At 40.9% G+C, this 22,721-nt stretch overlaps 1 protein-coding gene across 2 annotated transcripts in view; it reads left to right on the top strand.

Annotated features, from left to right (window-relative positions):
- Positions 1-22,721, top strand: part of DNAH7 (dynein axonemal heavy chain 7) — a 518,555-nt gene that overhangs the window by 259,655 nt on the left and 236,179 nt on the right. For both annotated transcript variants that reach the window (XM_044302717.1, XM_044302716.1), the window contains 6 exons: positions 900-1,119; positions 1,654-2,526; positions 3,505-3,734; positions 5,819-6,149; positions 6,568-6,914; positions 7,722-7,902. In XM_044302717.1, the coding sequence (XP_044158652.1) occupies positions 900-1,119; positions 1,654-2,526; positions 3,505-3,734; positions 5,819-6,149; positions 6,568-6,914; positions 7,722-7,902 (2,182 nt within the window). The remainder of the gene's footprint in view (positions 1-899; positions 1,120-1,653; positions 2,527-3,504; positions 3,735-5,818; positions 6,150-6,567; positions 6,915-7,721; positions 7,903-22,721) is intronic.

Genomic DNA, 22,721 nt, shown 5'->3' on the forward strand with positions numbered 1-22,721 from the left:
TACACCAGTTTCATAAATGACCCTATATATTTTTATATCTTTGCTTTTCCACTTCCTGTGGAGAACCATTGGTACAGGAGAGAGGTGTGATCAGTGATTGATACCATTGTGTGTATAATTGTGCATATATAGATGGCTGTCAGTCACTGATAACTCCTCCCTCCTGTACCCATTTCTATTCAAAGGGCTACAGATATAAATGTAAAAATTACAAGTTTTACAAAATCTATGTCCAAAAATATATCAATCTGCTCAACTTCTCCTGCTCTATAACATGCTGCCTGCAGATTGCATTGCATTTTTTGGTGACAGATCCTCTTCAAGAGGTTTTTATCAAGTACTGACTTTATCAAGTACTTATTATTGTGAAAAATTCTGCAAATAAACAGTGATATAAGGAATAAAATGTGCAGAAATATGTAAAATTTAATTGTGTTACCTGTAGTGGTTCTCAGATAATGGTGTTGTCCAGTGATGCGTTCCCAAGCAGAAAATTTAATACTGAGCTTCTGTGGTCACCACTTGGGCACACATCACTGTTAAGACCAGTGAACAGCTGCAGCAGTGCACAGAATTCATGGTCACACTCATGGTCCACCGAGAAGCCTTGATAGGTTAACTAAATTGGTTTGGGGGTCAGACGGGCCCTTTTTAACTTCAGTCAACAAAGTAAGTAGTGTAGTTTGACAGAAAGTGCCTAAAGTTGTTTATGGCTGCAGACTTTGGAAACAAATAATAGAATGCAACATATTTGCAGATTTGTAGATGTCAATCATTTGCATATTTGTTCAAAAAGTTTTCTTGTAACAAACATTTAAAGGAATTTATATGTTTCATGATCTAAATTAATTTCACTATACTTCTTGTATTACTTCTATATGTTTCTTTTTCCACTTTAGATATAACTTTCCAAATGAATATACAGTATTAACACCACAAATTATTCACAGCACCATGGCGGTGTACAAAGAAGCAATGAAAAATCTATTGCCAACGCCAACAAAATCTCATTACTTATTCAATCTTCGTGATTTCTCCCGTGTTATTCAAGGCATCTGTTTGTCACGTCCTGAAACATCAGATTCTCCATTATTAATAAAGCGCCTATGGGTTCATGAGGTACAGAAATACTCAGATAGAATTTTCACAACAAGACTGAAATGTTTATCTGTGGGCAAATTTCTTATAATGTCAGATTTGATTTTTTGTTTTTATAATCTAAACCACAACTGGTTCCAGAAAACAATGATGGATAAAGGAAAGACTTCTATTCTTGTTTGGATACATTTATGGTTTAGGTTATTCAAATGCAAGAAAAATACCCTTAATTTGCACTGTGAACAATTTTTAAAGCTGTCTGAGACCATTCATAGTCATCAGCTGCTCCTGGCACTTCTGGCAAGCAGCTGATTTGGCTACAGGAAGCCTTGTCTAGCCAAGCAACTACCCTCCAGCTCTATTACATAGTGGCTATTCAGATGTAGCATTTGTGACTTTTCATGGTTTTTCACCAATTTGGCACTTTTCAAAAAGTGGGTGATGCTTAATGTGAGGGAGTTGGCCCCCGCAGCCCAAATATTTTCTTTACTTTACACCAGGTTATAGTTGTAATGTTCTGTCAATAAGGATTGTTTGTATGTTTCTTTGATTCAGGTTCTTCGGGTTTACTATGATCGCCTTGTAGATAATGCAGATCGGTCTTGGCTTGTTATTTACATTGAGGAGGTTGTAAAGAGTCACATGAGAGAAGATTTTCATCAACTTTTTCAACATCTTGACTTCAATGGTGATGGCAAAGTAGAGGAGGATGACTTGCGTAGTTTAATGTTCTGTGACTTCCATGACCCTAAAAGAGAAAACACAAACTATAAAGAAATATCAGATGTTGATAAACTGCGTGGAGTTGTGGAAAGTCATCTAGAGGAATTCAACAACATTAGTAAAAAACCAATGAATTTGGTTTTGTTCCGATTTGCAATTGAACACATATGTAGAATATCTCGCATTTTAAAACAACCCCGTAGCCATGCTCTTCTTGTTGGTGTTGGAGGAAGTGGCCGTCAGTCTGTTACTCGATTAGCTGTTCACATGGCTGACCAGAGACTCTTTCAAGTTGAAATTTCGAAAAGTTATGGTACTTCTGAGTGGCGTGAGGACTTGAAACAAATTCTTCGTCGCTCTACAGAGGGTGAAATGCAAGGTGTCTTTCTTTTTACGGATACCCAGATTAAGAAGGAATCTTTCCTAGAAGACATCAACAATTTACTCAATGCAGGAGAGGTTCCAAATCTTTTTCCACCTGATGAAAGACAGGAAATATGTGAAAGAATGAGACAGATAGACAGGCAAAGAGATAAAACAAAACAGACTGATGGCAGCCCCCTTGCTCTCTTCAACTTGTTTGTTGACCGTTGCCGAGATCAGCTTCATATTGTTCTTGCTATGAGTCCTATCGGAGATGCATTCAGAAACCGCCTTCGAAAATTTCCAGCACTTGTTAATTGTTGTACAATTGACTGGTTCCAGGTAATATTTATATGATCACTAAATCTAGGTGGTTTTAAGTCACATATAAGCATGTTACGTAAATAAAGAAGTTAGTGCAAAATTAGCCTTTATTTAAAATTAATTACTGTTAAAAACATCAGTTGAAGCTTCAGTGGTCCTTAAAATGTACCTAGCCTTTTACATAAACTTTATTAAAACCTATTCTTCACGTAATAAAAATTATATTTCTAATATACTTTTTTTTGTGTGTTCCTAGCAAAATAAGCAGACATGTTCAGACATGTCAGTGGTATACTGGTGTACAGATTCCTCTGTTGGGCTCAGGGAGCGATGTACAGGCTGGAACATACATTACTGTCCCTGCTTGTACCAGCTTTGCTCTCTATGTGCCATGCCAGGCTTTAGTGGATAGTGAAGTGGGCACAGGCAGGAGCAGTGATGTGCTATTGGAGCTTCTGGCTGCATTCTCTCCACTCTGCTAAAAGCCTGTACCGACAGGCAGGAGCTCAAAAAAAACATTGTTGCTCCTCCCTTTGTCTGCTCTGATTTGGCTTTATTATGATTTATGCAAAGCTTTTAGAGTGTGGAACTGTTTACAGGCAGGGGCAGTGATGTGTGCTCTGTCCTGTACAATGCTCACTAAGGCCTATTGAGGAATTCATACACCAGTACAACTTTGACGTGTCAGCAATGTACCCACTTACAGATTACAAATTATGCTAGGCACCTGAACTTAAGGTGTCTATTTAGCAAGGAGAACAAAATAAATAAATAAATAAAGTATAATATAAATATTCTTTTTATCCAATATACAATAAGTTTTAATACATTTTATGCAAAAGTTTAGGCACACTTTGATAAATCGTAACTTAATAGAATTTGACTCACCTAACTATCATTATTAGCTAGAATTATATTAATTTTAACTTTTTATATGCAATATTGGACAGAAGTTTTATGTTGCTTCATTTTCTTTGTTTTAAACCTCTTAAATAGTCCTGGCCAGAAGATGCACTCCAAGCTGTTGCAACTAGATTTTTAGAAGATATTGAAATGTCAGAAGATATTCGAAATGGATGTATTGATATGTGTAAAAGCTTCCACACATCAACTATTACCTTGTCTGAAAAATTTCGTGCAGAGCTGCAAAGATATAATTATGTAACACCTACATCTTATTTGGAACTCATCTCCACTTTTAAAACTTTACTGGAGAAAAAGCGTTCGTAAGTATTTATTACTGTATATATGTTTTTTACTGAAAACTGTTTTAAAGGGGCTGTGCAAAAAAAGGAGCTGGGGGGGTAGGCAACCCCCCAGTCTGAAGGACCCGCAAAGAGAAGATGACTTACCTTTGCCTGTTTCCAGATGCCGGCTCCCTACTTCTTCTGCACTCCTGCAATGCTCCACTGGGCCCCAGCAATGGCAACATCTGGTTTGAAATTCCTGTAGCCAATCTTTGGCCATGGCAGTGTCCAGCTCCCCTTGTGTCATGACCGTTTGTCATGAAGCAACTGGAGCCAGATGTTGCTTCACTGGAGCCTAGCGGAGCATCTCAGGCCTTTGCAGGTCCAGCAGAATGTGGGGATTTGCTAAAAATAAAAAGTTAAGGGAACACACAGTATAACCACAAAGGCTATAAGGCACTTTTTTTTAAGGCACTTAAAAGGGGTTTCTGGCTAGGTCATCAGTAGACCCCCACCGTTCAGCTGTTTGAGAATGCACCAGTGCTCACAGTAGTGCCATGGCCTTCTCGCAGCTTTACCTAGACCATGTGACGGCACGTTCATCGGTCACAAGCTGCGATACCAGGCACAGCTGCTATACAATGTGTGATGCTGTGCTTGAGAGACCTGAGAGGCCGTGGCGCCACTGCAAGCATTGGTGCCTTCTCAAACAGCGGATCAGCGGGGTCCTAGGTGTCAGACTCCCACCAATCAGATACTGTTGACCTATCCAAAGAATAGGTCATCATTAAAAAAATCCCACCAAACCCCTTTAAACTTCAGGACTATCAATCTGTCAAGTCTGGAAGCATAAGTGATTGTGAATACATTTCACTTAATTTGGTGCAAATGAAAGTGACAGCGGGTGAATTGGAGAGGCAACAGCAAGACACCCCAAAAATTAATGGTTTTGAAGGTAGTGACCACACAGTTACTCTCTCATTATTCTTTCTGACTGATTGTTCTATAATTTTGTGTTTTGCTAGTATCCTTGTCACTACTGGTAGTATGAGTCAGTACCTGCAGCCAAATCAGGTTGCACAAGTAGCCCTGCTTCTTCAGGATGGCACATCCATATGTGCTTTTGTGAGAAGGCTTGTTGTGTCTGTTAGCACCACCTCAAGAGCATGGAGATGAAAACAGACCGTTACACGAAGAGAACTGGACAGGACTGTAAAAGGGCATCAACCCAGCTTCAGGACCAGTACCTGCCGCTTTGTGCGAGATGGAACATGAGGAGCACTGCCAGAGCTTTACAAAATAACCTTCAGCTGTCTGCTGGTCTGCATTTTTCTGACCAAACTGTTAGAAACAGACTCCACGAGGGTGGCATAAGGGTTCAATTTCCTGTAATCAGACTGGTGCTCACAGCACAGCACCATGAAGCTTCATTTGCATTCACCAGAGAGCACCAGAATTGCCTGGTCCGCCATTGTGTCCCATTCTTTTTACAGATGACGGCAAGTTCACAGTGAGCATGGTGCAGGACAATGGCTAGCCAGAGTGTGTAGGCAGTTCCTCGATGACAAAGACTTTGATGCCATTGACTGGTGTTCACATTCGCTAGACCTGAATCTAGTTGAGACCCTATGGGACATTCTGTATCAGTACATCCGATGCCACAGACTAGCACTACAAACTTTCCAGGAGCTAACTGATGTCCTGATCCAGGTCTGGCAGATCTTCTAAGTCACATCCGCCATCTCATCAGGAGCATAACTAGATATTGTAAGGAGTGAATACAGACACGTGGGGGCTATACATACTTCTGAATCACATTGAGTTATTGTGATGAAATTCAGGCAAATTGGATCCTTATGATAGGACATCATTATATACATTGTATTTACTGGTAATCAGACCCCCATTGATCAGATACTGATAACTTACTGTATCTTGAGGATAATTCATCAGTCTTTTAACCCAGGAAAGCACCTTTAAAAGTTCTCTTACTTTTTTTGAGCAGTGTACCTGAATCATCATATAAAAATTAAGAAGACAGAAATACAGACATTCATTGAAGATTGATATCCATTAACCTTTCACAGAATGTAAAAATTGTTTAATTTTTTTCCCCTTAACAGAGAAGTAATGAAAATGAAAAGAAGGTATGAAGTTGGATTAGAGAAACTAGAATCAGCAGCCTCACAAGTTGCTACCATGCAAACTGAGCTGGAGGCTCTTCAGCCTCAGTTGAAGGTTGCTAGCAGAGAGGTGGATGAAATGATGGTTGTCATTGAGAGAGAGTCAATCGAAGTGGCCAAGACTGAAAAGATAGTCAAAGCTGATGAAGCTGTGGCAAATGAACAAGCAATGGCTGCTAAAGAAATCAAGGATGAATGTGATGGTGATCTGGCACAAGCTTTGCCCATATTAGAATCTGCTCTGGCTGCATTGGACACTCTCACTGCCCAGGTACATTTGTTTTATATACTCGATACAGTTACTCTGCATGTCCCAGCATGTTTATAATGACAACCCCCACCCCACTGCTTGTATTTGCAGGATGAAGGTGACAGGTAGATAAATAAAATTACTAGTCTTTGAATCCATTATTTTGCCAGCCATGAAACAACACTTTCCATTTTTAGTTTCTGCTTATTTATCCAAAAAAGAGAGAGCTTGTTCTAAAACTTTTAGATTAGATACTGTAACTCAATGTTGATTTTCTACCATCTGCATAGTTTTTTTGTATCCTTTATTTAGTACTTTTCCAATGTAATGCAAAACAAAATAACAAACAGTAGGGTGAACATATAGCAATCTGTTATTTTTTGCTCTATTTATGAATGTTCTGATAATCCCTTTAATGAAATATATATGGTGATAACAGGACATTACAGTGGTAAAGTCTATGAAAAGTCCCCCTGCTGGAGTAAAACTTGTCATGGAGGCCATTTGCATTTTGAAAGGCGTCAAACCTGATAAAATTCCTGATCCCTCTGGTTCTGGACGAAAGATTGAAGATTTCTGGGGACCAGCAAAAAGAATTCTTGGCGATATGAAATTTCTTCAGTCTCTACATGAATATGATAAGGATAATATTCCACCTGCTTACATGAATATCATACGGAAGCAATATATCACCAATGCAGAGTTTATTCCAGACAAAGTCCGCAATGCATCAACAGCTGCTGAGGGGCTGTGTAAATGGGTGATTGCCATGGATTCCTATGATAAGTATGAAAATACAACTTATGTACTATGTAATACATAAATTGTAACTGTCTGCTAGGGAGGCTCATCCCACTCTAACTATACACTTTTACAGTATGATTAACAGGTTAATGGAATGCATAAATACTGTAAAGCTGACGTATATAGCTTCATGCTAAATGTAATCATGTCTTAAGCCTAAGCTACAACTTTTTGTACTGATTGATTTTAACCATTGAGTGACAGCTGCCATCCACAAGATTGCATACCGCCTAATGTATTCCTTTGGATTGTCAAAAAGTAACTCTACAAAAAGATGCAGCGTAGCCCAAGCTTTAAATCTCTTTAAAGGGAACCTGTCACCTCTACTATGCTACCCTCACTGAGCGTTTCTAAATGTTCATTGTGTTACCCTAAACATATAAATTACACTTAATTTCATTTGCAGACGAATTCAATAAGTATTATGCATTTTTGTACTTCCCGCCTTTTATGCAAATTAACATAAGAGTGCAATATCTTACTTGTGTGACCAGAGAAGAGTCATATTTTCAAGCTCTGACTCGTCTCAGGTTAATTTGCATATGTATCAAATCTGATTTTTCACACAATAAAAGCACACAGAGCTATGGGGACTGGGTATTGCGGATGTGCTAGCGGCCATCTAGCAACCCATGTCCTCAGCTCTATACACAAAATCCCGGTGACAGGTTCTCTTTAATGGCAACATATTGTGGCTAATTATTGTCAAATTAAAAATAACGCTATCTCCAGTGCAAATACCAGTATTGCATATATATATATATATATGAGCTATTGTCATTTGTTTAGAGTGGCAAAGATTGTGGCTCCTAAAAAAGTAAAGTTGAACCAAGCAGAAAGTGAACTGAAGATTGCTATGGATAGTTTGAGAAAAAAACAAGCAGCTTTAAAAGAGGTACAGGATAAATTGGCCAAACTTGAAGAGAAACTTGAAGAGAACAAACAAAGAAAAGCTGATCTTGAGAACCAGGTTTGTATAATTAATATTAACCATTCATTTGCCTTTCTTTAGATTTGCTTAAGTACACAAGCAATCATTCTGGCCTAAAGGGGTTATACTGGAAAAGATAATGATGACAGTATCCTCAGAATAGGTCATTATTATCACATCACTGTGGGTTCAAGTCCTGGCATCCCCATCGATCAGCTGTTTCAGGGAACCCCTGTGCTCACCGAAGCTCTGGGGAGCGATGCAAGCTCCTGGTAGCATTCCAAGGACAGCATCATACATCGTATAATGGCAGTGCTTGGCATTGCAGCTCAGCAACATTGACTTGAATGGGGCTGAGCTGCAACTAGGCCATGTGACCGTTGTATAATGATAAATCGATTTGGTTGATCAATATCTATTATACTATTAATAAAGCCTTTAACTGTTTCAACCACATGGTCACGATTTCTTGAGTGCCTTGTTATACTCTTTAGCGTTGTATAATGATGTCACTGGCCTAGTTAACGGCTGTGGTGCTGATAGGCGGGGGTCCCGGATGTCGTAATTGGATTGGATACTGATGTTGTCATAAATATATTTTCCTGGATAGCCCCTTTAAAGGAGTTGCCCACTTTCTAGTTACTGTTGAGCAATGTGGTTGTAAGATGATTCCAATGCATTCAAGTCTTCAAAAGTCTTTTCACTTTTTTCACACTTTGTTAGGTTTTAGCCTTGTGCTAAAATAAAAAAAAATATATATATTTTCCCTCATCAATTTGCACTCAATAGCCCATAAAAATTATTTTTCACTAGAGGTTCAGAAGAGCACCGTGGCCTTCATAATTCTTAAATGGAAGAAGTTTGGAACAACCAGGACTGCGCCACCAAACTAAGTAATCAGGGGAGAATGGCCTTGGTAAGAGAGGTGATCAAGAAAGCAATGATCACTGTGGCTGAGCCCTAAAGATCCTCACTGCAGCACTCCACAAATCTAGGCTTTATGGCAGCATGATCAGAAATAACCCTCTAATCAGTAAAAGACACATTAAAGTCTGCCTAGAGTCTCCAAAAAGCACCTAAGGGACTCTCAGACTGTGAAAAACAAGATTCTCCGGTCTTATAAAACCAAGATTGAACAATCTGCCCTCAGTTCTAAGCTTCATGTCTGAAAGAACTCACCTCCTGCCCAAAACCATCCCTAAAGTGAAGTGTAGTAGTGGCAGCATCATGCTGTGGGGATGTTTTTCAGCATCTGGGATGGGGAGATTAGTCAGGGATGAAGACACGATGATTTGAACAATGCACATAGATATTCTTAATAAAAAATATGATCTAGCGTGCTCTGGACTTCAGATTGGACTGGTTCACTTTTCAACCAGACAATGACCCTAAGCACACACCCAAGTCAACACAGGAGTGGCTTAGGGACAGCTCTGTGAATGTCCTTGAGTGGCCCAGCCAGAGCCCTGACTTGAACCTAATCGAACCTCTCTGGAGAGACCTGAAAATGGATATCCACCTACTCTCCCCATTCAAGCTGAGAGAGCTTGAGAGGATCTGCAGAGAAGATTGGCAGAAAATCCCTAAACCTAGGTGTGCAAATCTTGTAGCATTATACCCAAGGAGACTCAAAACTGTGATTGCTGCCAAAGGTGTTTCAACTAAGTCCTGAGTATGTGGTCTAAATACTTTTGTGAATGCAATATTTTCGTTTTTCCTTTTCACTAAATTAGAAAAGAAAACATTCTATATTCACTTTCTCATTATGGGGTGTTCAGTGCAGAAAGATGGGGAAAATCTTCTTAATTTTTATTTTTATTTTAGCACAGTTCCACAACATAACAAAATGTGAAAAAAGGAAAAGGGTATGAAGACTTTCCAAATGCATTGTATATGACACTTTCTAATGTAGTCTTTGTTGATATTTTTTGGCATTTTCTATATTTCAACATTTATGCCCCCTTTTTAATCAAGTCTTCTGTGCTGTTCACATGGAGGTCCTGTCTGAGAATTATGCTGATGGACGGTCATTTGACCAGACACATCACTCAGCCTTCTCCATTCAAATGCACTGCACCTGCCTTCGGTAATCTATACCAGTGTATTACTGTAGTGCAGCGGCAGCAGGAGGCGCACAGCGTCATAGCAAACAATGGCGCCATGCGCTCCTGCACTCAGAAGAAATCCAGGTCGGTATCACACGGTCTGTGTTTCATGGATGTGTGCATGAGGCTTAACTGATCAAATAACTGAAGTGTTAACTTGGCCTAGGGCCTCATGCACACAAACGTATTTTCTTTCCGTGTCCGTTCCGTGTTTTTTTTTGCGTATACGGAACCATTCATTTCAATGGGTCTGCAAAAAAACGAAAGTTACTCTGTGTGCATTCCGTTTCCGTATTTCCGTTATGCAATAAAATAGACCATAGAACAGAACATGTCCTATTGTCCACATTACGGACAAGGATAGTACTGTTCTATTAGGGGCCAGCGTTTCTGTTCTGCAAAATACTGAATGCACACGAACGTCATCTGTAATTTTTGCGGACCGCAAAATACATACGGTCGTGTGCATGAGGCCTAAGTCAGATTCATAGGTAATGCAATTTATACACAGAGGGGGAATTTATAATACCCTTTGTGGCAGAAAACTGGTGCCAAAAAGTCAAAGTTTGGCATATGCTATAGTTGTGCAATATTTTCAAACCTTTGGGGGTTTTAGGCACGCTCACCACTTTAGGCATATTAGCGAGTGGTGTGGGGGTGCTATTGGTTAGGTGGCTTGTCAAATTTTTTGTAATGTGTGTCAGGCTTAGATTATAGGTACAGATGAGTGAAGTATTGGAAAATTTGATTCGGCTGCTTTGATGAATTAAATAATTTTTTTTTTCTTTGTGGCAAAATTTTCTTTGCACCGGTCCCTGTCATTGTAGCCCTCAGATGCTGTTTTTATAGCTGATCATGGCATCTGACATTAATATGACAGTAAAAAAAAATATATATCAAAAAGACAAATCATACCTAACTCGCAAAGAGCTGGACTCCGCCATCTTGATTGAAGATCTAGCGCAAAATGTCGTGTCCAACGCACAGGATTTCTCTCGGGATCTTGAATCAAGATGGCGGTGTCAGGCTCTTCGTGCTCAAATGAATGAGGTGTGACTTTTATTTTATTTTTACCACTATTCAGGGAACATCAATTAGAAATTCGAAGCATAAGGAAATTCGGCTTTGTGGCAAATCAAATTTTCCCTGAAATTCAGATTCGCTCAGCGCAAATTATAGCATAAATCTACACCAGCTTTCTTGCTGGTGTTGATCTCCATTCTGGTGCATGGACCTGCACAGATGCTCCACAAATAGTAGGCATGTGTCGTATCTGATGCCAGTGGGGGAGAGATTCAGACCGGTGTGTAAAATGCTGTTCTTAATAATAAATCTTCCCCCGAATTCTTGAATTTGTCCTACAACCTTTAAGGAGAAAAAAGCCAGATAATTGCCTTCTTTTAATTTTATTTTGATAATATTCTGATGATTCTGAGGTTCACGTTATAACCTACAATGATTTGATAGAATAGAAAATGTGATTCGCTAGTATATTGTATGCACTCTGTTCTTTACAGGAAAACATCCATAGCTTAAGGCCTCATGCACACGACCGTTGTGTGTTTTGCTGTCCGCAAACCACGGATCTGCAAAACGCGGATGGAACGGCATGGACAGCCTTCAATATAACTGCCTATTCTTGTCTGCAATGCGCGGACAAGAATAGGACACTATATATATTTTTTTTTTGCGGACCACGGAGTGGAGCAACGGATGCGGACAGCACATGGAGTGCTGTCTGCATCTATTGCGGCCCCATTGAAGTGAATTGGTCCGCATCCGAGCCGCCAAAACTGTGGCTCAGATGCGGACCGAAACAACAGCCGTGTGCATGAGGCCTAAAATGAATGCAATTTACAGTCATGTGAAAAAATTAGGACACCCTTTGAAAGCATGTGGTTTTTTGTAACATTTTTAATAAAAGGTTATTTCATCTCCGTTTCAACAATACAGAGAGATTAAAGTAATCCAACTAAACAAAGAAAACTGAAGAAAAGTCTTTTCAAGATCTTCTGTAAATGTCATTCTACAAAAATGCCTATTCTAACTGAGGAAAAAGATAGGACACCCTTGCCCCTAATAGCGAGTGTTACCTCCTTTGGCTGAAATAACTGCAGTGAGACGGTTCTTGTAGCCATCTACCAGTCTTCGACATCGGTCTGAGGAAATTTTACCCCACTCCTCAATGCAGAACTTTTTCAGCTGTGAGATGTTTGAGGGGTTTCTTGCACGTACAGCCCTTTTCAAGTCACCCCACAGCATCTCAATGGGATTCAAATCTGGACTTTGACTTGGCCATTCCAGGACTCTCCATTTCTTCTTTTTCAGCCAATCTTTGGTTGATTTACTAGTATGTTTTGGGTCATTGTCATGTTGCATGGTCCAGTTCCGCTTCAGCTTTAATTTTCTAACTGATGGTCTCACATGTTCTTCAAGCACCTTCTGATACACAGTAGAATTCATCGTGGATTCTATGATGGTGAGCTGACCAGGTCCTGCTGCAGCAAAGCAGCCCCAAACCATGACACTTCCACCTCCATGCTTCACAGTTGGTATGAGGTTCTTTTCTTGGAATGCTGTGTTTGGTTTACGCCAAACATGTCCTCTGCTGTTGTGTCCAAATAATTCAATTTTGGACTCATCTGTCCAAAGAACATTATTCCAGAAGTCCTGGTCTTTGTCAACTTTATCTCTGGCAAATGTCAGTCTGGCCTCGATGTTTCTCTTGGAAAGCAAAGGTTTCCTCCTTGCACACCTCCCATGCAAGTTAAACTTGTACAGTCTCTTTCTGATTGTAGAGGCATGTACTTCTACATCAACAGTAGCCAGAGCCTGCTGTAGTTCTCGAGATGACACTTTAGGGTTTTTGGAGACCTCTTTTAGCATCTTGCGGTCTGCTCTTGGGGTGAACTTGCTGGGGCGACCAGTCCTGGGCATGTTGGCAGTTGTTTTGAAAGCCCTCCACTTGTAGACTATCTTCCGGACAGTGGAATGGCTGATTTCAAAATCTTTTGAGATCTTTTTAAATCCCTTCCCAGACTCATAGGCTGCTACAATCTTTTTTCTGAAGTCCTCTGACAGCTCTTTTGCTCTCACCATGGTGCTCACTCTCACTTCAACAGTCAGGAGCACACCAAACTAAATGTCTGAGGTTTAAATAGGGCAAGCCTCATTCAACATGCAGAGTAACGATCTACTAATTATGTGCACCTGGTGTGATATACCTGTGTGAGATCTGAGCCAATTTAAGAGGGAATACATGTGAGGGTGTCCTATCTTTTTCCTCAGTTAGAATAGGCATTTTTGTAGAATGACATTTACAGAAGATCTTGAAAAGACTTTTCTTCAGTTTTCTTTGTTTAGTTGGATTACTTTAATCTCTCTGTATTGTTGAAACGGAGATGAAATAACCTTTTATTAAAAATGTTACAAAAAACCACATGCTTTCAAAGGGTGTCCTAATTTTTTCACATGACTGTATTCATCAGGGTAACCCTGCAGTGTGATAAGAATTTTAGTTTACCTTAGATAAGGTCATGTTTATTTGTAAATGGCGGCTGAAACCAATTGAGGGGGACTGAGATCATGCCAGGTGCTTGCTTCCTATAATGTAGTTAAGCCTCCAGGCACAAAATGTTCTGGGATGATGATATAATAGCTCTGTCTGTGTTAAATCATAGTTTTTGGCCTTCTTGTAAAATGCGATTAGCATTTAACATCTCATACTAAGCACAGTATAATGTGTTGACAGCACCACATAAATTATTTTCTGGTAGCTGCAGCTGACAACTGTGTTGGCATCAATTATGTGCCTTTGTGTAGAAGGATTGATGAGCTTCAATAAAATGGAATATTTACTCATGCCGTGGGTTCGAGTTTTCCTAACAGCTAGTTTGGGTACATTTGACATTGATTGTGCTTTCCTACTACTTTTGTATTATTTTCATATAAAAAAATAAAATGTTTAGATTTCTAATGTATTAACCCCTTCCTGTCACAGACATTTTCTAGTTTGTCATCTTCATTTTTTACTCCCTGGAGCCATAACTTTTTTATTTTTCCGTTCACATAGCCATCTGAAGACTTTTTGTGAGACAAGTTGTATTTTCCATTGGCACTATTTAATATGGCTTACAATGTAGTAGGAAGCTGGAAATAAATCAATATTTGGTGAAATTGGAATAGAATCAATACCGCTATAGTTGTATGGGTTTTATTTTTTATGGCGTTCCCCATGTGATAAAACTGACAGGTTAACATCATTCTGTGGGTCAGTACAATTACAGCAATGCAACCTTTTTAAAGTTTTTCTTGTATTTTATTGCTATTAACCTCTTAAGGACACAGGGCGTACAGGTACGCACTGATGTCCTGGTACTTAAGGATACAGAGGTAAATAGATAAGATATCCCAGGGCGTAACAATCCAGTCCAGATAATGATAGTGAAAAGATACTTTTATTGCAGAAGAAGACCATCTGGACTGGATTCTTGCGTCCTGGGATATCTTATCTATTTACCTCTGTATCCTACCACTTCTTGGAGACCTCAGGTATCTCCGACAATAAGTCATCCCTTCGCGGCTGCAGATCCACCAGCGAATCGTGACACCAGTACACGTCTTGACAAGCTTTTCACTAGAGTTGTGCCTACAGGTAGCACAACCATCAAAGGTGAGCCCTGCTGTCTACGAATGGTATTACCCTATGGTGCGCCCTGCTTTATCTTCAACAGCATAAAGTTAATCCTATGGATTTAATTTGGTACTTAAGGACACAGGGCGTACCTGTATGTCCTGTGTAGTTCCGATCACTGCCGTGCGGTAGGTGCTGATTGGAACTAGGTGCCTGTGAACCCCCCCCCGTGTCGGCGATCGCAGCAAACCGCAGGTCAATTCAGACCTGCGGTTTGCTGCGTTTCTGGGTTATTCTGGTCTCTGGGGACCCGATAACCCGGAACAGGATGGTCATCGGTGGTGTGATAATACACCACAAATCACCATCCTGCGATCCTGAGAAGTGATGGTGGCATCACCTCTCAGGATCGTCTCTGATTGGCTGCAGGGGCAGGCGGACAGTTCAAATTATTGCAGCGCTCCTCTCCTCCTTTCTGTGTCCGGGAGCCGAGGAGAGAGCCTGCGGATCTCCAGAGCCAGCACCACCATCTGTGCCCAGTACCCCCTTCACCTTAAGTAAAAGGTATTTAGGGAAAGGTTAGGGACAGGTTAGGTTAGGCAGGGATATTCAGGGAAAGTTTAATAAAAAAAAAAAGTGATGGGTTGCATCAACCTAAATCGGGTGTCTGGGGTCCACAGCACAGCTGTGTGACCCTAGACCCCCCCAGGGGTGCTGCAGCTTGCCCCCCTGACCCCACCCGCACAACTTTTTTGGGGCGCAAGCAGTTTTTTTATTTATTTTTTTGGGTACGCCGTCTGTGTCCGGCCACTGTTAGCGCATCACAGACCCCACCGCTGATCAGCTTTGGATGGCTGGTCAGCGAGTTAGAAATGTATTTATTTATTTTTTTTTAACATTTTTTGCCCTTTATTTTTATTTTATTTTTATTTTAAAAAAATTCTGTTAGGTTTAGGGTAAATACGTGGACACCATGCCCCCACACAAACGCACACCAAATAAAGATTTCCACACACGCACAGAAACACACACGCACACACACAGTCCCCTATGGCCCGCCGGATGTTCTCGGCTGAGGAGGCATACATCCAGCTTGCCTCCGACTCTGAGAGTCCCAGTGATAACAAGCATGACCCCACTTTCCTTTTGTCATCCACGTCCTCCTCATCATCTAGCGATGATGAGCCCCCAAGGCGGCGGAGATGCCGCTAGGCAGAGCAAGGAGACTGCCATGCTAGGGACCCTGTGGCCCACACTAGTATGAGCAGCTCTGGGGCTCGTACTAGTTTTCCGGCCCACCATTTTTTGGGTGAACTTGCATGGTGTACCCCAGAGCATTTTGAGCCTGCGATTCCTGATTTTGTTGGCCAACCAGGAATCCAGATTTGCACAGTGGGCTTCACTGAATATGACTATTTTAGTCTTTTTTTAGTGACCACTTTGTGAACCTGATGATGGAGCAAACAAACCTGTACGCCCAACAGTTCATTGCTTATCACCTGAGCTCCTTTTTGGCTAGGGCCTGTGTCTGGACTCCGGTCAGTGCAGCCGAGATGAGGACGTTTTGGGGCCTCGTGCTGCACATGGGCCTAGTCAAAAAACCTAGTGTCAGGCATTACTGGAGTGGGGACGTCCTCTACCAGACCCCACTTTACAGTACGGCCATGACAGGTACCCGGTTTGAGGCCGGAAATGCTTGCATTATGCAGATAATGCAGCATGTTCCTCCCAAGGTGATCCTGCATATGACCACCTGTACAAAATCAGGCCGGTCATCGATCACTTTGGGGACAAATTTTTGGAGGCCACGGTTGATGAGTCTCTCAGTGCTTTCAAGGGGAGACTCATTTTCCGCCAGTATGTTCCCTCTAAGCGGGCGAGGTAAGGCGTGAAGCTGTACAAACTTTGTGAGAGTACCTCAGGGTACACTTACAAGTTTTGTGTGTATGAGTGGCGAGATTCCCGTATTGAACCCCCAGAATGTCCCCCCACTCTGGGTGTTAGCAGGAAACGTGTGTGGGATATTATGCACCCACTGCTAGATAAGGGTTACCACCTGTACGTGGATAACTTTTATACTAGTATCCCCTTGTTCCAGTCCCTCGCTGCCAGATTCACGTCCGCTTGTGGGACCGTGCGGAAAAATCAATGCGGCCTCCCTACTAACCCCCTCCAGGTACCTATCCCCAGGGGTGCGACCTGTGCCCTTATCAGTTGAAACCTTTTGCTGGTCAGATAGAAGGAAAAGAGGGATGTCCTTGTACTGTCCACAATTCATGGTAACAGCATCAATCCTGTCCCTGTGCGAGGTACCGCGACAACGGTCCTCAAGCCCGATTGTATCGTTGACTACAATCGGTATATGGGAGGAGTTGATCTCTGTAACAGATCTCCTAGCACCCCGACCGGGTACCTCCGTTAATAGATGCTCCCAGTGCCTCCCGGGGACTCCAAGCACTCCGCTCGACACCGATACCACCACCGGAACCAGGAACAGGAACAGCTCTTACAAGAGCTAGTAGTAATAGCCAGGAGAGTATACAGCGTATAGCAATCCCCATACACATGAGATGAGGCTCTATGTTGAATGTAAAAACAGCAACTCGCCTGTATTTGAATGTAAAAACAGCTACCCGCCCGTATTTATGCAGGTCCCCATCTGGTTGACACGCTCCTAGGGGACCAGAAGGAAGACTGCGACACAGGACAGATACAACACATCCCCACAATGCATCATGGTTTCCTCCTCTCTGTCCTGGAGACAACCGAGGAGCAATCCAATTATCTCTCAGGACAAAGGGAAATCGCCAATACACATGTGGAGACAACAGGACAGACATCACCATTTAAACACACAATGGGACAATGGAACAATGGGACAATAGAAACACACCCAGCATATTCCTCCCAAGCTGACAAGTTACACTTATTATAAATTGTTACAACTTTGTGAGTTTACATTGTCCATACATATAACTTACATCAATTTAACCAGTATAACTTGGGGACAAACCTATCCAAAATTCACTTGAATAGGTTCAGGGGTTTAAAAGTTAGCAAAAGTATCTCAAAGGGCAGTAATCCTGGGGCAGGAGGCTGGCAAACAGCCCCCTCCAAAACACCATGTCGAGGTTGGTTTCGTCACAATCTCTCTGATCAAGTCCTCAAGCCATATACTGCCATGCGAGAAACCCGTGCATGGTACAAAAAAGTTGAGGTCTACTTGAGGTACAGGTTGTCTTGTACAACTCTTTTGTGCTGTTCCAGAGCGCTGGCAACACAGGGAAGTTTCTTCAGTTCTATGAAGCAGTCCTCAAGGCCCTGATTTTTTCTGACCGGGGAAGAGCAGGCCGGAGTACCTCGGGAACTGGAGGCTTCCGGATCGTCCCTGGCCAACACTTTCCAGGTATGGTCCCCCATACTGGAAAGAAGTGACGGACCCATAAAAAGTGCAGACTGTGTCACAGGAGTGGGATACGGAAGGACACCACCACTCAGTGTGACACGTGCCCCGATCATCCGGGCCTCTGCATTGACGGTTGCTTCAGGGAGTACCATACTTCCATGGAATACATCCGTAAGAATCTGCTCTATAAAAATACCCCATGAGCTAACCCCTCAGATGAACACGGTCAAAAAAATAAAATAAAAACTGTGCAAAAAAATGTATTTTTGTTTATAAAAGGATAATATAGTGTAAAACCTAAATAAAATTAAAAAAAGTAAACATATTAGGTATCACCGCATCCATAAGAATCTGCTCTAATAAAATACCCCATGACCTAACCCCTCAGATGAACATGGTCAAAAAATAAATAAATAAAACTGTGTTTTTGGCAAATTTTCCATTTTAAACTGTTTTTTCCAGTAACAAAGCAAGGGTTAACAGCCAAACAAAACCTAATATTTATTACCCTGATTCAGCAGTTTACAGAAACACCTCATATGTCTGTGGCTCTCCAGCTGTTGTAAAACTACAACTCCCACCATGCCCTGCTGTAGGTTGATAGCTGTAGGCAGACTGTGCATGCTGGGAGTTTTGCAACCGCTGGAGAGCTGCAGGTTGGCCATCCCTGCCATATGTGGTCGTAAACTACTGTATAACCAAACGGCAGAGCGCAGAAGGAAAGGAACGCCTTATAGTTTCTGGAAGGCAGATTTTGATGGCCTTTTTTTTGGGCACCATGTCCCATTTGAAGAACCCCTGATGCACCCCTAGAGTAGAAACTCAATAAAAGTGACACCATCTAAGAAAGTACACCCCTCAAGGTATTCAAAACTGATTTTACAAACTGTATTAACCCTTTAGGTGTTCCTCAACAGTTTATGGCAAATGGAGATGAAATTTCAGAATTTCTATTTTTGGTAAACTTGCCTTCACAAAAATGTAATATAGAGCAACTAAAAGGGGTGTTTCTGCAAACTACAGAATCGGGGCAATAAATATAACGTTTTGTTTGGCTGTTAACCCTTGCTTTGTTACTGGAAAAAATTGATTTAAAATGGCAAATTTGCCCAAAAATTTATATTCTCAAATTCCCTCTCGATTTGCCATTAACTCTTGTGCAACACCTAAAGGGTTAACTACATTTGTAAAATCAGTTTTGAATACCTTGAGGAGTGTAGTTTCTAGAATGGGGTTATTTTTGGGTGGTTTCTATTATGTAAACCTCACAAAGTGACTTCAGACCTGAACTGGTCCTTAAAAAGTGGGTTTTTGAACATTTCTTAAAAATTTCAAGATTTGCTTCTAAAGTTCTAAGCCTTGTAACATCCCCCAAAAATTCTTTGTCATTCCCAAAATGATCCAAACAGTAGACATATGGGGAATGTAAAGTAATAACTATTACTTATTATAGAAGTAGAGAAATTGAAACTTGGAAATTTGCCAATTGGCAAATTTTTTTTTTTTTTTTATAAATAAAAATGATTTTTTTTTACTCCATTTCACCAGTGCCTTAAAGTACAATATGTGACAAAAAAACTAAGAATGGCCTGGGTAAGTCAAAGCGTTTTAAAGTTATCACCACATAAAGTAACACTAGTCTGATTTGCAAAAAATAGCCTGGTCCTTAAGGTGAAATATGGCCGTGTCCTTAAGGGGTTAAAAAAAAAATATGTTTATTTTTCAAATCTATAATCTGGACCTTATAACTTTTATACTTTATTTACATCTATGGTACTGTGTGAGGTCTCATTTTTTGTGGAGTAATCTGTAGTTTTTATTCATACCATTTTGAGGTGTGTGTTTGCGTTTTAGCACTTTATTTCGTTGCTTTACCAAATTGAATAAAAAAGGCAAATTGGCCATTTTGATTTTTTCCATTACCCTATCCCTGTATGGGATAAATAGTTTTATATTAAAAAAAAATGTTTTTAAACTTTTGTTTACATTTGTTTTTAGTCCCCCTTGTGGACTTTAATGCTTCTACCATATACTGCAATGATTTACAATTGAAGTCTATGCAGTCTCTGTTAGAATTGATCAATTTCACAGTTGGGGATTGATAGGAACTTTGCTATGACAAAGTGGCCAAGGCTGCCATAGCAACTGAACAGCTCCCTCAATCTCAGCACGGGGGAATGGTTCATTCCCTAGGAGTGCAGCAAAAAAATCACCACGAAGATGTGGTGGTCGCAATTGACCATGGCTTCTGTAATTTGCCTTATTAACAATCATGGACTCTACAGTTAGGTGTCTGTTGTGTAAAACATCAGGCACCTGGCAGCTGTGGTGCCTACTCAGCTCTTGAGCTGGCCCCATCTTTAAAGACCTGACATTGGGCGTTCATGTCGAGAATGGGTTAATATAGGCTTGACCATTATTAGCTTCTGTGCATTTTCTAAAATAAATTTTGGAAGCTTCACACACACACTCATCCCAATTGCATTATTTATGTTTAGCAGAAAAAAAAGATGTATATAAGATGTTGATATTGACTGACATTACTACATTAACTTGTTTAATCATATTGTAAAAACAAAACTTTTGTATCAAATCAGAATCTAAGCAACTTACTAAAGAGCTGCAGAAACCAATGAGCTTCATCAGTATGTATTGTAGTATTATACTTAGTACTCTCAGTTGGTAATTATTGAGGGAAGTTTTTTCAGGAATAAAGATTTTTTTTACAACTCGTAGGGTTGATGGCTTAATCCTTACAAGCACCACAGTGTACAAGTTACAGTGTGGTGCAGTGTGAAGTGCATGGAGCATGGTCACTCGCTGAGCCCGCTGCTTCAGTGACTAGGATCAGTGATGATGTTGATCCTGGTCATTTAACCCCTTATAAGTCTCAGTTGTGCACAGCATCTGAGGCAGCTTTCCCCAGGAGCACTATGCTCCCAGCTCCCAGGGCCTGAACAGTCCCTTCACACTAAGATCGAGGGAGCTGTTTGGTTGCTATGATAGCCTTGAGCCTGCTAGAAGCTACCAGGCTTACCATAATGATAATCCTATGGATCTCTACCTGTGGCAGGGCTCCATAAGAACACAGCAAACTTCCCATAGACTGCAATGGTAAATCATTGTAGTGTATGGGAGACATGACAAGACAACCAGATGCTCAAGTCTCTTAACATGGCTGTAAACGTTTTGCAGTCTGCAAACTACATAATCACAAAATGTGGATTGCGGCTGTTTGCATCGCACACTTTTCATGGACCCCATTGTCAAAATGCCCATTCTTGATTGCACAGACGCAGACAGCACATGGATGACATCTGTATGCTGTCCGTATTTTTTGCAGCCCTATAGAAATGAATGGGTCCACGAGCGATCCGCAAAAAATGCAGATGGACACTTTTCAAAATATGGTCGTGTGAATGAGGCCTCTAGCTATGTAGATGGAAATTTAAAAAAGTCATAGCTGTCAGAAATGGTGATGCAGGTTTTTATTTTTTAAAAGTAGGAAGACAAAATAAAAATTAAACAATTTATATTCGTGATGACCCGCGGAATAAAGTTGGCATATCATTTTTAGCGCACAGTGAACGTCAAAAGAAAAAAAAACCTTGGTTGAAGTGCCTTTTTTTTTTTTTCGATTTCACCTCACAAATAATTTTTTCCTATTTTCAAGTACAAGTTATAGCAAAAGTAAACAGTGCCATTAAAAATATAACTTGCGTGGTATGAAGGAAAGAGAGATAGGCGGCACTGCCAGACGTCACATATCTAATAATTACCCGGTCTCTTAACACATTTTAGTGGTGCACAGCCTTGACAGCATGTATGTGAGGATATAGAGAATGATAGAACAGGCGGCACTCACCAGTGTTGATAGATGGTTCCTTTATTCATATAAAAGTTAAAAGATGAACACTTTGGGCTGGAGCGTATGGTGCGGTAAGACACAGCGGAGGTCATCGGCGACTGCCGTTTCGTGCTAACTTGCGCATCGTCAGCTCAGTGATTTAGTAGCGCTCACAGGCGCATCTTATACTCGTCACTGCGTCTGGTAGAACTGAAGGTTAAATAAACACGCTAAGATCATTTCTATCATTGAATCCCAAAGGACCTACGGCATCAGCTTTTATGATCCACGTGGAATCTCTCTGCAGGAGTGTCTGTCCCCACCTCGGGACCTGGATGACGCCTGCACTATCCCTGCAAAGGAAAGACTGCGGATTGTCTTCATGTTCATTGCGAACATGCTCAATAAGCCTAGTGCAACCCTTGCCTGTTTTGAAAGAATTTAGATTCTATCTAAACCCCTCAAATAAAGGGCGGATAGTTTTGCCTATATATAATAGGCTCCACATTGGCAGGTGATTAAGTAGACCACATAATTACTTCTGCAAGTAATAAATTGTGTAACAGGGTGCGAAACCCCACCAAAACACAAGTATTTATTTTGGTTGTTGTAGTTGCAGAAGGAGCAATTCCCACACTTGAAATTGCCCCTGGGTCTCCAGCCAATTGCTGGTCACTTTATTCTTGAACCTGCTCTTTACAATTTGGTCTTTTATTTTATGACATTTCTTGAAAGCTATGAGTGGCCTGTTGTTTGCCACTACCTCCAGGCCTTCTTTATTTTTCAAAATGTCCCAATTATTACAGATTGCACGAGACTTGCTGCGGGGCTATATTTGAAGGTGAAAACGAATCTCTCCATTTCTTT

The sequence above is a fragment of the Bufo gargarizans genome, chromosome 8, assembly GCF_014858855.1.
Source record: "Bufo gargarizans isolate SCDJY-AF-19 chromosome 8, ASM1485885v1, whole genome shotgun sequence".
Taxonomy (NCBI): Eukaryota; Metazoa; Chordata; class Amphibia; order Anura; family Bufonidae; genus Bufo; species Bufo gargarizans.